This window comes from Egretta garzetta, unplaced genomic scaffold (genome assembly GCF_000687185.1).
Source record: "Egretta garzetta isolate BGI_Z169 unplaced genomic scaffold, ASM68718v1 scaffold429, whole genome shotgun sequence".
Lineage (NCBI taxonomy): Eukaryota > Metazoa > Chordata > Aves > Pelecaniformes > Ardeidae > Egretta > Egretta garzetta.
In genome coordinates, this window is record NW_009260678.1 from 288275 (window position 1) to 310259 (window position 21985).

Genomic DNA, 21985 nt, shown 5'->3' on the forward strand with positions numbered 1-21985 from the left:
TCACAGCTGTGTTTCAATTTACAATCCCAGCATTATGAATCATGTGTTTTGGTTTAACTCTGTGTTAAGTTGAATTCTTTGTTCTACACCTTATCTACATAGGTGCCGTAGCGTAAGAGACATGAAGCATCTTCCTTCTATAGACAGAAGCCTACAACCTTAGAACAAGGAAATAAAGAAAGCTGAAGCAAAGAAGGCATTGGCCTCCTCACGTTTTTAAAAGTTCAATGTGTGGTCTTTCCACAGACAGAAAGTTACTAATTTGAAGAGTAGATCCTCTCCAATTAGGGCAAGAGACTTTCAGCTAGTGTGTTAATTATTTAAGAGAGTATGCGTAGCAGTCATCTAAATGTGCTGAAAATATGTGCAGTACCTATAGCTGAAACAACTTGGGTTTAAGCTAGAAAAGTTTTATGTTCTGCATTGTTCTCTTATGGTAAAATATTTGGTTGTCTGTGACTTTTAAAGACATGCTTGTTTTGGGACAGGTAGTTAAGTAATCGAAATAGCATCTTTATTTTGTTTGGCTTGTCATCTAGGGACTTAAGAACAAGAAACTTAGCTTTGTGCTTTTCCTTCCTTTTTTAGGTACTGAGTAGGAAAAGTATGGATTCAGTAGTGTTAATTTATTTTAATCTGTTGCCTATCTTCAGTTTCTTGTGTTACATATAACACAAAGGGATGGAAAAATGCTGGGGTATTTAATAGAAATTAAATCACTGTCTAATAAATGTATTGTTCCCTCCTGCCCCAGGACATTCAGAATCATATGCTGACAAATTGTAACCTACTATGCTGAATCCCAGTAGTTACAGGTTCTGTAACTACTGCTTTGTACCAACTATACAATACTTTTCTCCTGCTGATTTAAATATCAACTTGAGCTTCAATTTAAGCACGCTAACCCTTTTCCCTGGTTTTCAAGAACTCTGTAGCATCATAGAATCATTTGGTTGGGAAAGACCTTTAGGATAGAGTCCAACCATACCTGTCCACCACTAAACCCTGTCCCTAAACACCTTGTCTGTCTGGCTTTTAAATACCTCTAGAGATGGGGACTCTACTGCTTCCCTGGGTAGCCTCTTCCAGTGCCTGACAACACTTTCAGTGAAGGAATTTTTCCTGATATCATGTGAGAATGAGATGGTGTTGACTTTGCCACGTGGTGGCAGTAAAGGCTTTAACTACTCTTTGTTAGGCACTAGGAATAGCCGTACAGCTTGCTGTCTGGTGTCCTTTTCCAATTTTTTTTATTAGGTAAACTGTTGTTGGTTTAGGTTTTTATTTAGAGAAAAGGTAACAACCAAAAATCCCCAGTAACTTCCTACTGCCATGCATACCCCTGTCAGTTTTGTAAGTAGCTAGTTAGAGATTGCTCTGCACATGCTAGAGTTTAAGAATGAGGCATGAAAAAAAAACCCAAAACCCAAACAAACTTGTGGCTATTCTGAAACATCTGTTTAGTCTTAATGTTTGACAGCTGGCGCTATCAAGATCTCACTTCAGGAGAGTGCTAGATGTGTCAGTGAAACAAAGGGGTATGTGCGGTTTGGAACTCCCCAGGTATACTTCAGAACTACTGGCTTTACTTTGGTCAACCCTGAACTTGAAACTGAATCAAACAAACCAAATGTAAAACTACTGATGAAGTCGTTTCATAAACTGATTGTACCAGCAGTTATCCTCATGAAAGGGCATGAAAGCAAATAGCTGCTTAACTGTATATTGAAGGTTAAATATGGAGGAATATGGCAATTAAACCTCTAAATGTGGTCTAATGAAGTAGAGGAAGATATTTTGACAAGTGCTGATGTTTGACCATTATTAAGACTATTTTTGTCTGTAGGAAAATCTCATTTATACTGCTGATCCTGATTCAGTTGAAGTAAGTACTAAAGATATGGACAGTACCTTAAGCAGAGCATCCAGGGCAATAAAGAAAACGTCAAAAAAGGTAAGATACTGCAAAGACAGTGCTTTATGGTAAACCCCCCCTTTTGTCAGGGAATTGTGCTAGTATTCCTGTTCTGGGTGTTTTGTAGTACTTACAGTAGTGACAGGAAAAACTTAATCTGAACTAAACCCCTTAAGTATAAGCTCCTTAAAGAAAGAAGGTGTGGAGTATTTGAGGCTTTGACTGAGTAGTTTTGGAGTATCTGTGTATAGTCTTAAGTGTTACGGTCATAGGTATTATGGAATCATTTTTGAGTCTGTTATGGAGCTGATTCTTTAATATTTTGAATCTTTTAAATATATTCCAAAAAAAGCCCAACCCTCAGCTGTAGCTATTTTTAGTATATTGAATGGTGTGTTAAAGCTGGGTGCAATTGTTTAAATTCAAATACCTTCAAAAGTAGGATGGCTGTAGAGTATGCATGTCCCGGTGATAAAACAGATGAGGAAATAGCAAGGAAGTAAGTGCTGAATGCTGGTGTCTGCCTGTGTACGCTTTCCTTTGTGTATGGCTCGGCTGCTCTCACCTCATGGTCTGAGGAACTGTGCCCTGCTCTGCTAAGACCTGGCTGGGAGGCAGGAGGAAGGCTGCCTCTCTGCTCTGTCACGTTGGCTGTGGCGCTGGGTTTGGTTCTGCTAAAATATGTGGTGTGTGAGAAGGGTTGACAGAGAGTGATGCAGCAAGGAGGAATCTGTTCCCCATTCTCAGCAGCCTTGCAGCAGGCTTACTATGCTCATGATGGTAATGCCGTTTCTTAGAGAACTGTAGAGGCTGCTGTAGTTTGGAAGCTGCTGAAGACTAAACTGAGAGCAACTCAAAGGAGGGGGGCCTGACTTTGCAGAACCCAAGATGTGTGGGGAAGCCCACTTGACTGGACCTTATTTTGACTTCTTACTTGAATCTCTACCCTCTTCCCCCACTATGCTGTCTTCATATTTGGACAGTCAGAAGAGCAAGGGCGATGGGGAGCCTTAAAAGTTGGATCGCCTTGTGGGTGTGTGGCTAGTTTTGATACAGCCATATTAATATTTAATAGATGTCCTACAGACGTTCAAAATTTGAATGGTAGCCTATATCGTAATGGTTATTACAGCCTGATTTTTGTCAGTGTATAACTGCTTGTCAAACTCCTCAGGTTACAAGAGCATTTTCTTTCTCAAAAACACCAAAGAGAGCTCTTCGAAGGGCTTTAATGTCGCATAGTGCAACAGAAGGAAGAAGTCCCAGTTCAGCTAATGAGAGTTATATAGGCAGCCGACTGACTAGTACATCATCATTAGCGGTAAGTGATTTGGCTGTGCAGGCCAAATAAGTAACCTTTTCAAGTTCACAGTTATTTTAATGTCTGGTGCTGATCTTACTTCAACAATTTCAAGATCCACCGTGGAAAAACTTATTTTTAACTACATTCATAGTCATGTTTTTTTTTTCTGAGCAAGAGTTGTTTAATGAGATGACTTGCTTGCTGAAAATGCAGAAAAATGTGCTCTATGTACTAGAAACTGGGAGTTAGCTTGTACAATTAAGTTGGGGGAAAAAAACCCAATCTCTTTTGCCATAGGTGGAATAAGTATCCTCTTCTGAAAGACTGAGAAACTTCCAACACAATGAGCATGTTGGCTCATGCTTTTGGTTTTGGACAATATATACAAATGTGGTGTACAGCCCTGAATAGCGTGGTGAAAGTAGCGAGTTAGACATCCTTTGAAACAAACAGGGAAGGAAGGGTAGCAAAATACAGATGCTGCGGCCTGAGAGTTTTTAAAAAGGCAAGGGAGCGATCTCCTTATACATGTTTAAAAAAACTTGGTAAAATAATATATTGCTCTACATGCTGCAACTCTTCTGCTCTGCCTGACCACCTGTTGCAGCTCTTTTCTGCCACATCAGGTCAAACTCCATTTCCTAGTACAGTCTGGTAAAGCAGACTTTATTTGGAGGATTTTTTTCATCATTGTTGCTTTTATTCTAGTGTTAGAGTAAATCTGTATGCTGAGTAAACATCTACTTTAAAGTCTGTAGTTCGTAGGACAGAAGGCCAAGAAGAGGATTTCCTGTATATCCTGCCTGATACGTCAGTACCTTAACATGGAGATAATTCAGTATGTTTGAGTGGCCATTAAATCGTACAACATAAAGATATTGCCCTGCTCTTCCACATGAGATAGATGTGAGAAAACATGAATTAATAAGGGAGGAAGTATTTGCTTTACAGGAAATAAAAAAAAACACCCACAACCTACCAGCATGGCTATCCCCTAGTTGTCTGTAGACATTTTCTTCCTGCAGTTATGATTGCTCTAATAATTGTTCTCAATTTCTGATATTCTGTCTTCATTTGGATACAGCACTGTATATCATTTCTCATGAAAATCCAAGTCATGCACTTGTCTCTCTGTGTGTCTACCCCATACAAAAATACTTTTTTTTTTTTCTACAAAATGCTAGGAATTTATAGTAGTAAAAACTATTTTCCTATTTAAAATTTCTTCCCAGAGTTCTTGGACCTCTGAGGTAGGTAGTAAGGTGCAGCTTGGCAGCAGACCACATGTGTGTGTGGTTGTTTTAACTGATCCCCCACACCACTGCACTTGCATAAAGCCTTTTTGGTTAAAATGTGAGGTTGAGGGGAAAAGAGAGGCTTGGATTCTAGCCCTTCAAAGTGCCGTTCTTGAGTAGGAAACTAAAGCTGCAGGAAACCTGTCTTGAGTCCATTGAGAGTCAAAGCTGCTGTTTGGACATTTTAAGTAAAATCTTGGCCTGTGCTTATGTGGGGATTTTTTGGTGTAGCAAAACTATAGAGTAAAAATATCAACGAAGCTTGGATGCTTGTTTTTCTTCTTGTCTGGACTAACTCTTGAACCCCTTCCTAATTGTAGATTGCTCGTTCGTCTTCTACGTGCAGCCTAAATGGATCTGTCAAATGCATTGTTAATGTTCATCGTTCCAATTCTGTTGATTGGAGCAATCAAAATTCCAGGCCTCGACCTGTGCTGTGTCCTGGCTCTCCAAATATTCATCTTTCAAAAGCTGTAGAAGAAAAAAACTCTTCCAACTTGGAAAGCTTAGATGGTCGTGCCTCGGACAGCTCATGTCCTCTCCCTATTATTACTGCCACTTGTGGTGATGCTGGAGATGATAACCATTGTGGTGCTGAGAAATTCTGTGCATCAAATCCTGACTGTTAATGCCCATCTTGCATGAAGTGAGCAAAAAAAAAAAAAAAATCTTGATTCCTCTAAACTAAAACAGCATGGTACAACTATACACAACCCTAGAACCTACAAAGTGTTTTAAATGGTGTTGGGTTTTTCTTTGCCTTGTTCTAATGCACAGGGTTGGAGTCAACACTCACATGTGGTCTAATTGTGTTCTTGGCTCTGGGTGCAAAGTTCATTCTTTCACACATCCTTTTAACTTTAATTTTTCTGATTTCTTTTTTTCTTGACTCATTTCTATACAGTTGAATTGCTTCTTGTTCCAGTTCAGTTGTCCAAGTGGCAGTGTAGCTCACTGGCCAGAGTTCTGAGGACTTTAGTAACGTGGTTGCAGGGAAGTCCTGAGCAGCTGATTTTACCTACAGTTTTAAGTGGGGTTTTTTTCCCCCATCTGTAAATAGAAAAAAATATCGTGTATAAAATACTTTAGAATCTAATAAGAGCTGCTATATAAAGAGGAGTTTAGGATTTAATTTTCAAATATTGCCTATGACTGCAAATGGAACTTGTGCCATAAACAGGCATTAGATTTCATAGTGAAGTGGTATATCCTTACCTGCTCAAAATATCCCTATTTAAAGGATTCTTGAAGCATGCAGGTGCAGCAAGCTGCCTAACTGCCATGACCTGTTTATATGCTGAAAAGCTTGGCTGTGCTATAAAGAGCAACAGAAGATTGCTTGTGAAAGTATCTTGAGGTCTAATGTAAAAAGAATATAAAATCCGGTTGATCCAGAGAGGTTAACTTCTAGTGCTACACATTGATGTGGTGGTTTCACTGTAATTTTAAGTCCAGAAGCAGCCTATGCTCCTAGCACCAGAGAAGTCAGCTTTTTGCCTAGTTTGTGCCCATCCAGGCGCAGTTAAAGCAAGCTTTGACGAATCATCGTGATGTCTATTGCCTTCTGTAGCCAAGAAGGCTTGTGTTCAGCATCTAATCTGGGGCTGAAAGCTGCTAAGAATACAGAAAGCTGTAGAATCTGAGGGAAGCTCCATTTCTCGAAGATTATCATAATGTGTGTCTTGCCTTCAAGTTGCAGGGAGATTATTATTGCAAAAAGTGTGATGCATGATGTACGCTAATACTTGGTTAACGGCTGCTCTTCAAAAACACGGTCTTGCATTCTGAATTTCTCCAGGCTGGTAACAAGGAAAAGCTTTCTTCTGCATTTTTTTTTTTTAAATACACGCATTCTACTTGTTTGGTGCTGTTTAACCTCACTGTTCAAAATCCAGAAATGCTGACTTTTTAATTTCAACAGCTGCCAATCTTAAATATTGTCTGTAGTGCCACATTCCTTACACTATGCATCAAGGCTGAGAAAGAATTACTGCACTATTGACATCAGCTAATAAATGATCAAGTAACTTTCATTTTTTTTTTTCTTCCCCAACAGGGTATTCCTTCTCCTTCCTTGGTCAGTCTTCCCTCAATCTTTGAAAGGAGGAGTCATACGTTAAGTCGATCAACAACCCACTTGATATAAAGCAGGTTTAAAATACAATGCTGTATTGTAGTGACTGACAAGCAGCTGGCTGTTCAAATGACCTGTTACTGACATTAATGGTACCTTAGTCATTAGCACTTAGCAATGATTAGCAAAATGTTAGATAACACTAAGTTAATCACAAGGGGTTTTTAGTTGTATTGAAGCAGATCAGCTAATCAGTGGAATAAGAACTCTGTCTTCATTTAAGACACAGTATTCCCTTGCACAAATTTATTTTCTCACCAACATAATGAAAGCATTTTTTTCCTGTGGAAATTGTCCCCTCTAGGCAATAAACTATTGTTGGGTTTTTGAAATGAAGATGATGTTCGCATAACTTCTAGTTTGGATGACTCTCATGCTTGCCTAACTTCATCAATTGGCAGAGCACTCTAATGTTTGAATTGTTGATTTCTTAAACGGAGTTGCATTATGAAGTACCTGACCTTTCAAGTGTGACAATTAACCTGCTGTACAGCTGCTTATTCCAGATATTTTATAAAAGTAATTGTTTATAAAGAAAATAGAATTGAGTTTCTGTGATTATGGTCTTCTGCAGCCTCACTGTAACACAGTGGTGTGTTACGTGGGTTTATTTGAACAGTAAATTTAAAGGCTATGACTAGCTTTGACCACCAAGAATGATCAATTGAATTCTTTGAATTTCTTTGAAGTGGAAGTCTGGGGCAAATAATTGCACTCCCTTTCAGGAGGGCTGTTTAAACCAACCCCCAAGCCCCCCAGCTTCCACATAATTGGTTAACGAATCATTATTTAATGCATGGGACTACTGGTGTGACATCGTAACCCGAGGGCCTGATTTTGGTGTGTCAAACATCAGGGGTAGTACTCCGAAGGCTTTTACCTGGCTTTCTTGTGTATCTCATGTGTCTTCCTTCAAACCTGTACGTTCACTTTTTTCCTCTCCTCTGAACACTTAGTATGATGCAATGCTATCTCAGGAACTACCTAAATATGTATATTTCTGAATTTCATTAATGGTTAAACTCTGTCTGTGTTAGCCAGAGTTCTCCACCTCTGGCTTCTTTTTAACCACCAGTGTCTTATGTCTATATGTAATTAGTGATGCTTCTGACTGTGTCACCTAACTGGTTTTTATAGCTGTTTTTGCCAATCTAAGCAATGTAAATAAACTGTTTAAAATAACACTGCTTCTGGCTTTGCTGAACAGGCTTTTGTGAGCGTCTGCTTTGTCTCTTCACGTAGAAGGTGTTGTGTTGGGCTCCAGCCTACACCTGTACTCTGGTTAGCTGTATAGCTATTCCTAATAAAGTACACCATGTGGTAGGACCAAGCTTCTGTTTTCCTTAATGTATTCACCCTTCTCCCCTCCTCCCCTGGATATAGGTATCCAGGGGGGTATTTTTAGCCTTATCCATTCAAAATAAACATCTGAGTTAAATATGCACTGACACATGATAAAGTGGCTCTAGGGATCAAACTATTCAATAAATACTGTGCTAAAGAAAATCAACAACAGTGTTTGGTTTCTTTTTTTTTTTGTTATCTTTGGAAGGGCATCTTCAACCTGGTGAACTCCATGGAGATTTATGATAATACGAGCCTATCGGTATTCCTCTGGTTGTCTTTAATTTCCAAATAATTTGTATTTAGCTCTCTATCACATCCACTTGTGCTCAAACCAGTTGAACCTCTGGTGCTTAGCACATTGTTCCTGCTACTGCACAGCTCTGTTGTTGCTAAATGAATGCTAAGTGATTGCTTGGAGGGCCGAGTCCTGCTGCTCTTCATTTGTTGCATTTAACTTTCCAAGGGAGGAACTCGTTCTGCCCAGTCTTACTAACTTTTGGAGGAGGAGAAGAAAGAGGAAGACTATGCCTGCCTCCAGCATGACTTTACCCCCTCCTGCATTCTGCATGCATTATTATCTTAACCTGTTACGTCAAGTGGCAGCAGGAGGTGCCCCTATTTTTGTTAGAAAAGAGGGGTACTGTTAAAAAAAAAAAAAAAAAGAGAAAATCTTAGGTTAGGACTAAGAGAAAAATGGCAGCTTGGTCTCCCTGTAATTAAATGAGATGACTTAAACCAGACAATGTTCATGACTCTGTCTGCTGCTCTGTGACCATGCTCTAAGGTGATTTATTCTGGCAGCGGTTAGCTGAAGGCAGGGGGAGAGGATACCCTACCCATGTGTGTCTTAGGCTTGCACTGAAGCCCTTAACTGCTTTTTTGGGTATTGACTGTCAGAGGACCAGAAGTTTTTCTGTGAAAAGGAGAAGAGTACAAGCAGTGAGATTTTGGGTTAAAATAACAAGCTGATAGGTAATAATTAACACTGGTTTGCTGATTTGACAACTTGTTCTCAATCTAATTACCGAGAGCAGTGTAACAAGTCTTTCAGATACTGGAGAAAAAAAAGTCGGAATGGTCTGACCCAGTTTTAGGGGGGCGTTGCCTCGCATGGTGGTATTTTAAGTTGGTGAGCAGAGGGGAAAGTGCCCGTGAGCAAACACAAAACTGGCTGATCTCTACCCCTGGGACAGCCAGTCCTCCTGGTATCCGCTGGGGTCATATTGAGTGGGGCTCCCCGGGGGTCTGTTCTGTGGTTCTATTGACTGAGTGGATAATAAGAGTGCTTATTAGTTTTACAGCTGTCACACAGCGGCAAGGAATGAGTATGTGACAGGAGGATTGGAGGTAGAAGTGAGCTTTCTCAGTCAGGTGCTCCAGAGTAATAGAAACAAGCAAAAATAATTTTACACATCAGAGCTTTGCCCCCACCTCCTCCATTTCCAATACTATGTGCACGTGTAGCATTAGAACAAGTGCATGATTTTGGGGGGTATTTTGGTTGGTGTTCTTTTCAACTTTAGGTGAGGCTGGTTCTCAAACCCAGAATTTTAAACAATAATCCTTTACCATCTGGCTGTTGCGGGATGTGCCTTGTCGAGTAACAGTAGTCATCTGGTTTTGTACCATACCTAGCTGCCATCAGGATACAGATAAATCAAATCTCCTGAATAATTTTTTAATTAGTTTAATAGAGTTTAGTTGAATTAAATATAATGTCTTAGGTCTTTATGCTGAGGCGTTGGTATTGGTAGGACTATAGCGTCTGTTCTGCAACTCCTCAAGGAACAAACTTTGGGAGGAAAAGGACATTTCTTTCTAGCCTGGCTCTCATTCACTAACCGCTGCGCTACGGAGTTAGCCAGCACACATTCGGCATACAGAATTGCTTTCGTCCAGAAGGACTGGAAGCCTCTGAAGAGGAGGTCGAAAGATGATCTTTGTTTAAGACACAACCCTCTTGTAGGCTGTGCGAAATCAAACAGTTCAATGAGCTCTTACGCGTTGCTACGAGAATCCTTACTCTTAACCGTTGTAGATTGGTGCCTCTTAAAATGGAAGAACAGCTATCAAAGGAAAGGGTCTTCTGCTGGGTGGGTGTTAGGTGGGGACATCTCACCGTTCTGATCCAAACTTTCAAGGAGAACGCGGTTTTCCAGCAGCGGGCTTGCTTGCTTCCCTTGTTGCTATCTGTATCCTGAGCTTCTGGGTAGTACTGCTCCGAGAAGAAAATCCCTTTGAGTAGGTGTGCTGTATGTATGTGGCCATGGGGTTTGTTCGAGTACGCCCTTCAACGTTTTGAGAAAATTACGTCTTGTGTTACCAACCTCTCTGTTACCTGTTGAAATGCAGACCAGTGCTCAGAGGTTCATTCTATCATTGGTGTTTAAGGAGCCTGAATAGCTACTGGGCGGTAGGTTGGAGGGAGTACGTAGACTAAAGCTTGTAGCAAGGCAGGGTGATGGATAAGGAAGCAATAGTTTGTTTGCTTAAAAAAGAAAATCAGTGAAAACCCCCCTGAGATATTAAAGAAGCGGGCAGTTGGCCAAGAGACCAGAGGAAGTCTGGGACACAGGTTGGAGCTGAACTCTTCTCCTTTTGTTGATATCTGAATCGTGACCTTCCTCACGTAGCTTAGTCTGGGCTGGAGTGGTCCAGCCATTCACAAACCTATACCTGGAATTCATAAACATCCACTCACGGCGAGCTATTAAAGCATTTATGGACTAAGATGATTAATCTTTTATAGGTTTTTGTTCAAAGAGAAAAGGTGGAGAGATTACAGCTGCTTGAGAGCACCTGTTTGTGAATCTGTTGTAGATTCAACAGGACGGCTTGACCTGTATTTTGCAGAAAAATAGTCGCTGTTTCAAAAATAGGAGCTGAAAACTCCACAGTGAGATGGATGTTTACAACCGCTGAAAGCCAGCCATCAGAGACAAAACAGGGGCTAGCTAGCATGTACTTTAAAAGCACAAAAGCTGTTGAGAGCTTAAAATGTTGGCTGAGTGCTCTATGCGCTGACATTGGAAGGGTGAAGGTAAGCTGGTGCCATGTTCTTTGCCTTGGGACCAGTTTTAAGTGCAAAGCCAGAAACCTGCTCTCTCCCATCAGTAACGAAAGCTAAAATGGAAATGAGAACACCGTGAAAACAAACTAATTAAACATCTAGTGAAATAGATGTAACGCTGTCAGACCTTAGGCAAACAAAAGTAATTTTTAGATACGAACATTACCACTATTTAGGGCTGAATTTTCAGCTGGCACAAGGTATTCCATCAGCCTCCCTACAAATGCAACCATGCCTTTGTATGCCTAATTTAGGCAGTTAGGAGTGCAATTACCACCCTACCTGCAAACTGTAATTAGTTTAAGCTGTCTTGGTGCCTTTATCAGCTGATCCATACACCCAGAGTGACTTGAAGGAGAGTCAGGCTATAGTGGGAGCTACCCTCTGCGGTTGAGGCAAGTTATTATACATATAAATACAGATATCTGTGATGTAGTGAAAAAAAAATGCTTTCAAAGAGATGCGAAGCATCCTTTTGTTGTTATCCTACGTAGGGAGGCCTGGTGTGGGTAGTTTGTATTAGTGAAATTAGGCAAGTGAAGTTCTGTTATTTATATTAATATTGGTAGAAAGAGGAGAACTTTATACCTCTCAATCCCCCTCTCCCTCCAGCACCTCAATTTTTTCGAGGGCTGAGGAGGAAGGAAGCAGCTTTTGGCCTAATGCTGGAGAGCCCAGCTTTGCTGCTCAGCTTACCAGGAGTACTGCAGAGCCCATCCTATTTTGGGGGGGAGGCAAAATCTTGAGCCTACCGAAGCCCAGGAGCAGGCTGCGTTCTGCCTCGCCAGCTCAGGTTCCCCCGGCACCTCTGCAGATCGGGTAAAGGATGACTTTTTGCACTTCTCTTCCACCACCGCCTTCTCCTTCCAGAGCTCGAGGAAAGCATGGCTGCCAGGTAAGCACGCTATCAATTTGTTAATGGAGTCTTTGAAATGGGATTGACTGGAATCTCAATTGCGTTACCTGAGCTCTTGGAGATTTTGGCTCGTGTGCAGTTAAAAATGGTAATGTTTATTTGTCAGTGTTTGGAGATACTAACTACCTCTCATAAATATTCAACCTCTGTCTTTACCCAAACAGCCAGTAATTCATTGGCAATGTTGGATTGCAAGTGCCTACATGCTTTCTGCTGCTCCGTCGTGGCAAAGATGATATTTCGGTAGTTTCTCCAATGTTTCAGCCCAGAGGGGATGTAAATATAAGCATAAATGATTTTGAAAATGTGACTTTTTTTTCTGTGTTTCAATGGCTCGTGCATTAGAGTTGGTATGGCTGACAAATCAGCACTGATTGCTAATTAAAAAGCTGAATATATTAAGGAATTTCACACTTCCAGTTCTTCCTCGGATTGAAACCCTAGCTCTAGGAGTGAGCGCTAGCAAAGCTCTAATGGATACAGTCTAATTGCTTGCCATTTTTGCTTTGACTTAACAGTTCATGAATTGCAGTAACTCTGACTGACAGATCATTGCTGATTACTAATTAAATGGCAGAATTCTGTTTTATGCACCTCTGGCTTTTACCCCCACGAAAAGTGACACTCCATCTCTTAACAAAAAAGCTTTCTCCCTGCTTGTTTGTTGATATGAAAAAGCTGCTGGTCTCATCCCTCCGGAAAACAAAAATCCTCGGGGCACATTTAACAATAGTGGTGGATAAATATATTTCCAAAATAAAGTTACTGCTGCGTTGCTTATAAAGGAGGCTTTGGAGAGAATCTGTTCGAGGCAGTATAACAACTCGGCGTGTTCCCTGGCGCTCGCGTTCCCTGACGGATCGCCTCAGCCCTCATTTAGTGAGCACGAAGAACAACAAGGTTTTAATCCTTCATCTGTGGGAGGGGACAAGTCATTCCCTGCCCTAGGTACTCCCCAGGTCACCCAGACAGTAGAAAAAATGCAGGAATAGCTTGTCTTTCTTTTTTTCTTTCTCTTCATTTTGTAGTCAACCCACCCAGAATTTAATCATCTGGTTCTTGACAGGGTGACTGCTCTCCTCATCAGTGATATGTTTGAATTTGTGATAGCGATCCACAGAAACGAGCTGTTGAGGTTGGGAGTTCGTCTCGTGGTGATGGTGTCCGTTGAGTCCCGAACGGCCATGGGTAGAGTTACGGGCAGCTGGTAAATGTTAGAGCCGCTGTAACTTTTCTCACTAACCACCCAGGAATATTCAGTTCTGTTCCAGGCTTTAAATCAAAACCAAGGGCTCATTAAAATCGCTACAGATCTCTTCAGATCAACACGTTAAAGGTACCGCAGCCTGCTAAACTTTTCTCTGTGCTGATTTCAGTCGCTGAATTTGTCACAAAAACACAGCGAAACTTTTATCCTAAAAAGAACGCCTGCACCTCTGAAAGGCAATTACGCTTCTCTAATCTCCCTCAGTTTGTGAGCATGCCCCTAAGTGTGTGAATATTTCAGTCCATAGTTTGTAAAAATCCATCAAAGAGAATGCTCAAGAGCAAGGGTCAGAAGAAATGCTATGTTCCTTGAGATCCCATATATCAAAAAGAACAGTGTAAAAATCCTTGGCATATAGGTGATCTTAATGGTCCCTTCTGGACTTAAAATGTATTACAGAGAGAAGCCATGAAAGTCATTTTTATAATTTAGGGCTTTCTCTTTTCTTTGTTAATAATTCTTCCCGTCCGAATATCACCGTTCACCTTAAGCAAAATAGAGATTATATTATTACTGGGAGATAATAAAAAAGACTCTGCGTTACTGCGGTCAATACATGTAATAAATGTAAAATTTGGCATTCTAATGGGTAGCAGAAAGGTGCCTTTCTCTTTGCCCCCACTTCTCCCATCTAAAGTAAATATTTAATATCGTTGCTGTTAATAGCAACTCAAAATAACACATTCGGACCAAGACAAGAATGTGGCAGCGTCTGAAAAACAAACCGTCCCAGGTCATGGTAACTGAACCACCAGAGTAATGTTAGAAAATATTTATGAGCAAAGAAGCTCATGTGAAGTCTTGAAGTTAGGTCTTTTATAACTACAAGGCTTTGGAAAACACTTTTGGATGCTTGCCTACATAACTTTGTGTCATTCGTGATGTGTGATCCTTCCATAAAAAAAAGAAAGGCAAGATTTTACCAAGGCGTATGAAACCCCAGAGAAACGAGGCAGCTGCTTTCACCAGGCACTTCTGCAACTCCACCAAGACCTCCCGTGCCTCGTCTGCTTCACGTGCCTGAGACACGCGAGATCCGCCAGTGCTGGTGAACACCCAGATAAAGCTTTCTGCAGCTGACAGCCCTCAGGGTGGAAAATTCCACCGTTTCCTCTCTTTGACTAGGAAATGACTGGAATGACTCAGCTGGCGTAGTTAGTGTAGCGAGTGTGACCTTTTTAAAGGCGGCTGCCGTATGGAGCTTTTTCGCCTCTACTTTCTCCAATTTTCCTTTACTCAAGAATGACCAGCTTCAAAGAAAAAGTTCAGCGCTCTAATTGAATATTCTCCATATTGAGAGGGGTAAAAATAAACATTCTTCTCGGTTTATTCACGCATAAACTAGAATCATCCAAGTGTGACATCTGAAAGGAACTACATGATTATAATCTGAAATGAGAACAAAGTTCATCTTGTGCGATTTCTTCTTTTTTTTTCCCTGCAGACTTTGAGAAAGGAAAGAGATTGCAGAATCTTAATACCCATTAAAGCTCAAGAAAGCCAGGGCCGTGCGCACCTGTGTTAACCTTTTTAGTATTCTGCTGGCTAATTGTCTGTCCGTTCCACCTTCTCCTCCCAGGTTAATGGGGTGGTTAACAGAGGAGGACAGGAATGGTTGGCCAATCACACTACAAAGCAAACTGAAAAGGTCAAAGTAATGCATTGTATTATTCATGGACTATGCCTTGTCGAGGTATCTTGGATCTCATGTCTTCTCGTGATGAATTGCAACAAGAACAAGAAAGAACCCAACGTGAAATTGGCTCTTGTGACAATGATTGTAGTTCAAACGGAAAAATGTAAAACTGTGGCCTGCTGTTGTTCTGGGTTTTGAGATTAAAGATGTGTGATTGCACCTAGCCACTGAATAAGCAACAGGGTGCATTTGTACGACTTCTCGGCTCGGTTGTAAGCATAAGACAGCGTATATGTACATAGAGTCTTCTACTTTTAGCCATACGCTTTGTTTTGGAAGTACTGTGTGGTGCCTGATATCCCTCCTAGGTCTTCTGTGTTGATAAACTCATGATTAGTTTATAGATTTCTTAATATGAGACTGCTTTTTAGGTGGTGTTTTGTTTAGAAGTATTAATATGCTCATTCCCGAGAGGCCACCTAGAGTGGACTGGAAGACAGGAGTTCTGAGGAGCTTGCAATCTCTGTAGTCAAATTTGAAGGTAAACTTGTAACCATTCTTTTCTCCTTCACCTTTGATGTGAGACGGAGGTGGAAGGAGATACTGGCGGAGGCAGGAGTGTGACCGAGGTACTCTGAATTATTTTTTGCGTACCGTCCCTCTTGTTGACTACAGAGGGGAAAATAGCAACAGCAGACTGCTGATGCGCCCCCCAGCAGGGGATGCCATGAGTGCATGTCCTCCTTTTGTCCCTACCGCTGGATGTCGTGAGCGCATTTTGTCGTCTTCCTCTGGTGGTGTGTTTAATTTAATACTTTAGCTGTAGACCCCTTCTCCATCACTTTGAATAACAAACTTGTATTTTTCAAGTGTTTTTCTTGTATGCCTTTGATAGAAGGGACTTCACAAATGGAGAAAGTGAAAAGTGTTTGGGAAGATCAAACGCTGTCTAGTCTACCTCGCTGGGTCCTAATTAGTGTTGTAACCGCACAGTAAGCACGTACCTAACACCTGAAGGAGCTGACTCTGCTTGTGGTCATTGTCCCTTCCAGGGCTTAGCACAGACGTTCTGGCATTTACAAGGTAGCAAGGATGGCAGCAGCAAGCAGAAGAGTTACGAGGCAGTCTTAGGGGAGAGGGTATTTATACCTTTCTCTTTTTTCCCCTCCTTTCTTTAAATTGGTATAGTGTTCTTTGCTTTCGACTGAGCGGTTTCAACTGACATCAGTTGCCTGGGGCCAGTGAACCTAGCTGTCAACAGATAAATCATTTTTGTGACCAAAAAAAAAAAAAAATCTGTGATGGAAGGAAACAGCCCCCCATCATTCATTTGGAAACCAGTCTTTGAAAGAGAAGTGACCTGAAAGTGGAACTCTTGGGGAATGGTCTCAGATGTGTCCTTGTGTACGAGACTAAAATAGCCTCAGCAGCCATGGGCCGGACTGGTTTTAATGTGCTCTTAACAAAAAGGAGGATGAGCGATGAAGTCCAACTTGGAATAATGATTTGTGAATGAGAGGAGCTGTGGTATACGTCCTCACCCTACAGAAATCACCAGTTAAGAGGCCAGAGGATCATTGTAATACAGCCTGCAATTTCTACAAAAGGCAAGTTAATTATTATGTGGTTTAATTTTGCAGGTGATCCTAGCAAATCTCATACTTTAGAAGCTATACTGCATGCAGCAAGCATCAGAAATCGCCCCCTGCCCGCTGTCCAGCTGAAACGTGGTTATATTCGTGGGGTAAAGTTGACTCTCAGCAAGTCCTGAGTAAAATACTATGCAGATGTGCAGATTTGGGCCTGGGAATCTGTGCCTTACAGATGGTTATTTTGGGAAAACAGCAAGGCCCCTCTCTACGACAGAGGCTCCTTTCATGTTTGCTTTGCCTTGACTCATCGCTGACTTCATCTCCTGACAACTGCTTCGGTCCGTGGCTTCCTGGAGGCGAAAGGGCACTGTAGCCACGGGTTGGCCAAGATGCTTCCGACACCTTGCAGATTGATTTGGGCTATGGTCTCTCTCTCTCTCTCTCCCCCCGTGATGTATTGATCTGCAGCGTAAGACAGGTTTTCCGCCCTACCTGATATTGGAGAAGCGAAATGTCACATCTTGTCTCGGCTCCAGGTCTCTCGCAAAGCTCCGCGATGAGCCTGGCACCTCTTTCTCAGTGCGCTCGGATCAACTTGTTCACGTTGCGCGGACGACAATTTTTCACCACCAATGTTGCTTTTTTGTTCCCAAAGATCACCTGCGTTCAGTGCACTTTATTCTTTTTTGGCATTCTAGGTAAATAAATACCTGATTTTGCATTAAACATGGCAGAATTGTAAGCCAGCTTGCATGAAATTAAGAGTATTTGCTTAAGAGCCTCATGATTTACCAAACTGTGTGTTGACTGTGACTTGATGATCCGTGGGGAGCAGTCTTTCTGATTTAGTGTGTGTCTGCTCATCAGAGATGGATGATTGCCACTATGTGTCATAAAACTTCACCTGACAAAACCAACTCCATAGCAAAATAATGCCGTCTCCAAAGGGCAATAATTCTTCGTTTTTCTGTCCCACATGTTTAAGGAGCTCAAGCTAGCTCAGGTTTTCTCAAAAAGATTTCTTTATAGTGATTCTGTTAACAGTGAACAAAGGACCATCAAAGCTTTCGCCAGTTCTTTCTTAGTTTTCAAAAATCTTTTATGAGAGCCTAGGAAGATGCTCTATAGCAGCTAAAAATCTGCAGGATTTAGACTCCTATCTGTGATACACAGATAATGGGAATTAAGTGGCTAAATGCCTTTGAGGTCCAGGATTTTTAATGAAATCTTAAGGCTGGGGGGTGTGTGTGGATTTTTCCTTTCTATCTTTTTTGTTTTAAAGTCGCCCTTTAATGAGAAAATGTGACAAGCTGAATACTGTTTTTCTAGGGTGAGGTAATATAGTCTTACAAAGTAAAGACAGTGAACGGGAAGGAAATGCCAGCCTTGAAAGAGGCCGTGCGCATCAGCCGGGGGTGCCTGGCAAGCGTCGCCGGATGAGGTGACCGCCGTTGCGAAGTCGGTGTGTTGCTTTGCTCACTGATGACAGGTCTCGGGGGATTTGGGAACCTGGGCTCCCTTGAAGACCAAAGGGATCACAGAATCTTTTGGGTTGGAAAGGACCCCTAGAGGTCATCTAGTCCAACCCCCAATGTAAGATGGACGTAAGATGTGCCTACACAATGGGCTGCCACTGTGGGGGTGCAGGACATGTCGCTGATCCTCAACCAGGAAAAATCATCCTTAGGGCCCAGAGGAGAGTGAAGGGCTTCACATTCTTAACCGCAGGGCAAGAGCTGGGCTCCTTTTTTCCCTTTCTCTTCTTGTAGCGCCGTGTTTCTTGCACTTGTAGTTGCTGCAGCCCGAAGGTGCCAGATGCTGCTTTTTGCCTATAGGATGTACTGATACCTGTAGAGTAAGGCATTAACCTGGAAAGAAGGCAAGGTGAGGCCAAATTCCTCTTCGCTGAGGATGGAGGCATCTCTGTTTTCAGTGCTTCTTGGGCGATAATCAAACCAGGAGGATTTTATAGAGTTGGGATGCAGAATATTCTCAGAGCAGAAAATACAGGTCCCTTTTTGGCTGGGTGTTACTGTTTAAATAAACAAGACAATGTACAACAAGCCTTTCACGGACATTTATTCCAGCCAGTTAAGACTAATGAAGTGCAGTAGTGTCTTGCTAAAGATACCCCATCGTGAGGGGAAGGCTCGTTAAGTGGAAAGGTGGGGGGTTTTGACCTATCTATCAAATATCTACAGAGTTAATTGGCTTGTTCACTGTGTGGCCATGCCTTTGGGGCTGGTAACGGACAGGTTGGTATCTCCTAGGCCGTAAGAGTGCTGTGTACTTTGAGTCCTCTTCATTTTCCTTTTTTCCATCCTAGCTGTTCTCAGCCTTTTGTTCTTTAAGTAATTGTCTTCTGCTTGGTATAAGTAGTCTTCAATTAGTCCAATCTGCAATTAGAAAGAAGTGGTGTCAGAAGCATGCCCCTTCCCTTCCATAAAAACTTGAAAAACTTTTGCAATTAGTTTATTTCAAAACTAATTGTCATTAGAAAGAAAAATACATGAAGGCACTTTGCATACAGCTGGCTGGAGTAGCAGTACCTGATTTCATAATTTATTTTTTTTGTCCCTTTCCATTTGGATTCAATTACTTTACTGCCGTGGAATAGACTCTTTCATTGAAATCTGTACATTGAAAATGGGAATTTATCACAACTCTGTCTTTAAATGGCATTGAAAAACAGCCACTTTAAAAGGAAGGGATGATGAGGAAATTAATCTCCGGCAAGTTTTTCTCGATAAGGAAAGAGAACAGAGGCTTGTGGCATTTATATGCCAAAAATCAACACATGGAGAAAAATGAGTATTCCACATGGCTGTGGCAAGAACCATTTTTCTATTAAATCAAAATGAAGTTCTGAATAAATATGTTTTCCCATGAATATAATACACTAGAGAATACAGTAGGAGAATAGATGACCTCAGTGTCCCCCCCCAAATAAAAACGTAATTATTCTAATAAAGAGTACATTCAGAGCGACACATCTTCCTTGCAGAAGCGATTTCAAACCAACCAAAAATATAGATTAATAGTACTGTGTACAGGCATTCTGTAAATACCAGGCATTCATAATTTTATGGCGTGCTCTCCCCATACCTTACCTTTATTCATACCCTTTGTCAGCTTTTGCGATAGGCAGCGTTTCTGTAAGGTGAAGATGAGAATCATCTCCCTTCACACTGAGTTATACTCAAGACCTAGACCCTATATAACGTGAAGATCTAAAGAATCAATCTTCCAATTGCGTTTTAAGCTGAAATATTAAAAAGGGGGAAAAAAAAAAAAAAAAGGCCTAATCTATCATCGTGACGCGCATTCAGTGGAGCATTGCTTCTTTAGGCACAACACCGACCAGCTGACTGTGAATTAATTTGAGCGTGGCTTCCTAGGGTATTTATTCCTATATGGAGCTGTTACTGAAGTGCTCCTCAGCCCTGAACCCGAAGCCGTGCCGTGCGCTCTGGTCATGGTTTGGGCTGGTGAGGGCTGTGCGTGTGCAATAGGGATTGAAGGGAGGCCAGCAGAACAGCGTAGGGACCGTTGCTTCTGCCTCCCTGGGGTGCCGAGGGCACGAGGAATGTGTTTGGGAGGGGAACTCAGTCTCCTCCTCCCATGAAGCTTGCAGGGGTGATGTTCCTAGCAGATGAGCTTTGCCTAGCACTGTGCGTGGTGCCGTGGAAAAGAGTTTTCTACCGTGCTGGTGAACCTTGGTGGGCACCTGCTGGTGGGGTTTTGCTCTTCTGCTGGCGAGAGATGCATTGCGACAGAGGACGGGGAGGTTGGGGCTCTCCGGAGGCAGCCTCGCCGGCTCTGCTGTGACGTGCTCGCCATATAAACACCCAGAGGATTAGGGAAGGGAATCATTATGCTCGCCTCATTTTTAAGAAACTGAAATAAAAGCTTAGGAAATCGTTGATCTGGCCAAAAGCACATGGGAAGACTCAGAAAGATGAATCACTGGGTGCCAAGCTCCAGTCCAGGGGCTTAGCCGTTGTAAAAACAACCACCAAACCCCCAAGACTCTTCTGCAGCAGACCAAATTAAAACGTCCCCTTAACTTTCTGCGGTTAAAAGTAATCTTTTCTATTTTGGGGGCAGTGCTTGTTTTCGGGTGAGCACAAAGAGGAAGGGAAAGGGGTCCTGGGTGATGGGTGGGGTGAGGGCAAAGGGAGCGCTGGAAAAGCAACGATTTTTACAGCAGCTCCTCTAGGACCCTCCGGTGATGCCACCAGAAAGCCCCACCAGAATGCTGTTCCTGCCTGCCCGCCGCCGCTCGGCTGCTGTTGTGTGCTTTTCATATTTATAGAATACCTGTCAGCTCCAGCCCCCAAAATAAGTTCTAATATGGCAGATCAGGGGTGGAAATAATAGCTGCTTACATAATTGCAATGTTACTGACACAGCTGATGAGCTGATGATGTTATTTGCACAGCAGTGATGGCATTCAAACCCTCGCTGACTTACAATTACACCGTATGCTCTGAGCCCTAGCATGATTTAAATTACCATATGAACACAATGAAAATACAGTCTCTTGCCCCCCACCCCTTTATCTTGTCAATAGCTTAAAAATCTCTTTTTGGCGGCTGCAGTGTTCAGTAGTGCTTATTCATGGCTTTTTAGCTTGCGCATTTCATTTTAAGAAAGTAAATTGGGAGCTTCTGCCTTTCGCCTTGATTTAAAACCTCCCTGTGCCTGCTCCGCTGCCACCTGGCTGCGGTGAGCCACCTCTGGGGCTCTCGTGAGGAAAGGCAAATTTTTTGAATCAATAGCTCTGAGTTCTTTTTCTTTTTTTTTTCCCCCCCCCAACTGTTTGAGTAGGAATCTGTGTGGATGGGAGTAGGTAGGAGGATGTGGTTTACAACCAGCCCCGCCAAGTTCAGTGTTAGAGCCACAGCTGTTGTAGGGATGTGGATTTTGGAAAAGACGTGGTGACTTATTGCCAAGCAGAGCAATAACTGGCCACAGACTGAAATTGAGACCGAATCTCGGGGTTATATAGCCGAACGCTGCAGCCACTCGATGGGCTGGGGCAGCACTGAAGCCCAAGCGATGGGCTCTGCAGGGCTGGGTTCGCAGCGGAGCATTCACTACTGGTGTTGCCAGCGACTTGTCTGAGGCTCATTTTGGGTCTGATCCCAACCCACACAGGGATTAACATCATCGGGTCAGCCCTTTGCGCTGTCTGTGCCTGGGTTGGGTTTCCCCACCTCCTATCCCCCCATCCACATGGCGTGCGTGTGTGCCTGGGAGCTGGTCAGCAGCGTCGCACCCTGTCTGCAAGGGCTCTGCTCAGCTCTCGGTAGCTGAACGTGCTGCTTGACCTCCTTGGCGTGAAGCCCCTTAGATACTCCCCTGAACACGTGAAACCACGCTTCTCCCATAGAATCATAGAATTGTCTAGGTTGGAAAAGCCCTTTAAGATCATCAAGTCCAACCGTTCCCCTAACCCTGCCATCCCACCACTAAACCCTGGCCCTAAGCACCTCATCTCTCCTTCT

At 42.4% G+C, this 21985-nt stretch overlaps 2 protein-coding genes across 3 annotated transcripts in view; one reads left to right on the top strand and one right to left on the bottom strand.

The window, feature by feature from the left end:
- The window catches only part of ECT2 (epithelial cell transforming 2), a 28534-nt gene extending 20537 nt beyond the window's left edge, over window positions 1-7997 (top strand). Inside the window, exons 21-23 of one of the 2 annotated variants that reach the window (XM_009645789.2) lie at window positions 1847-1954; window positions 3090-3236; window positions 6570-7997. In XM_009645789.2, the coding sequence (XP_009644084.1) occupies window positions 1847-1954; window positions 3090-3236; window positions 6570-6659 (345 nt within the window). In that variant the 3' untranslated portion in view covers window positions 6660-7997. Of the gene's footprint in view, window positions 1-1846; window positions 1955-3089; window positions 3237-4833; window positions 5143-6569 lie in introns of those variants that run through there. The other variant, XM_035901192.1, reaches the window with a different exon arrangement.
- A 10694-nt stretch (window positions 7998-18691) lies between these two features.
- The window catches only part of SPATA16 (spermatogenesis associated 16), a 100002-nt gene continuing 96708 nt past the window's right edge, over window positions 18692-21985 (bottom strand). The window contains 1 exon segment of the mRNA XM_035901190.1: window positions 18692-18871. Within this exon segment, the coding sequence (XP_035757083.1) occupies window positions 18692-18871 (180 nt within the window).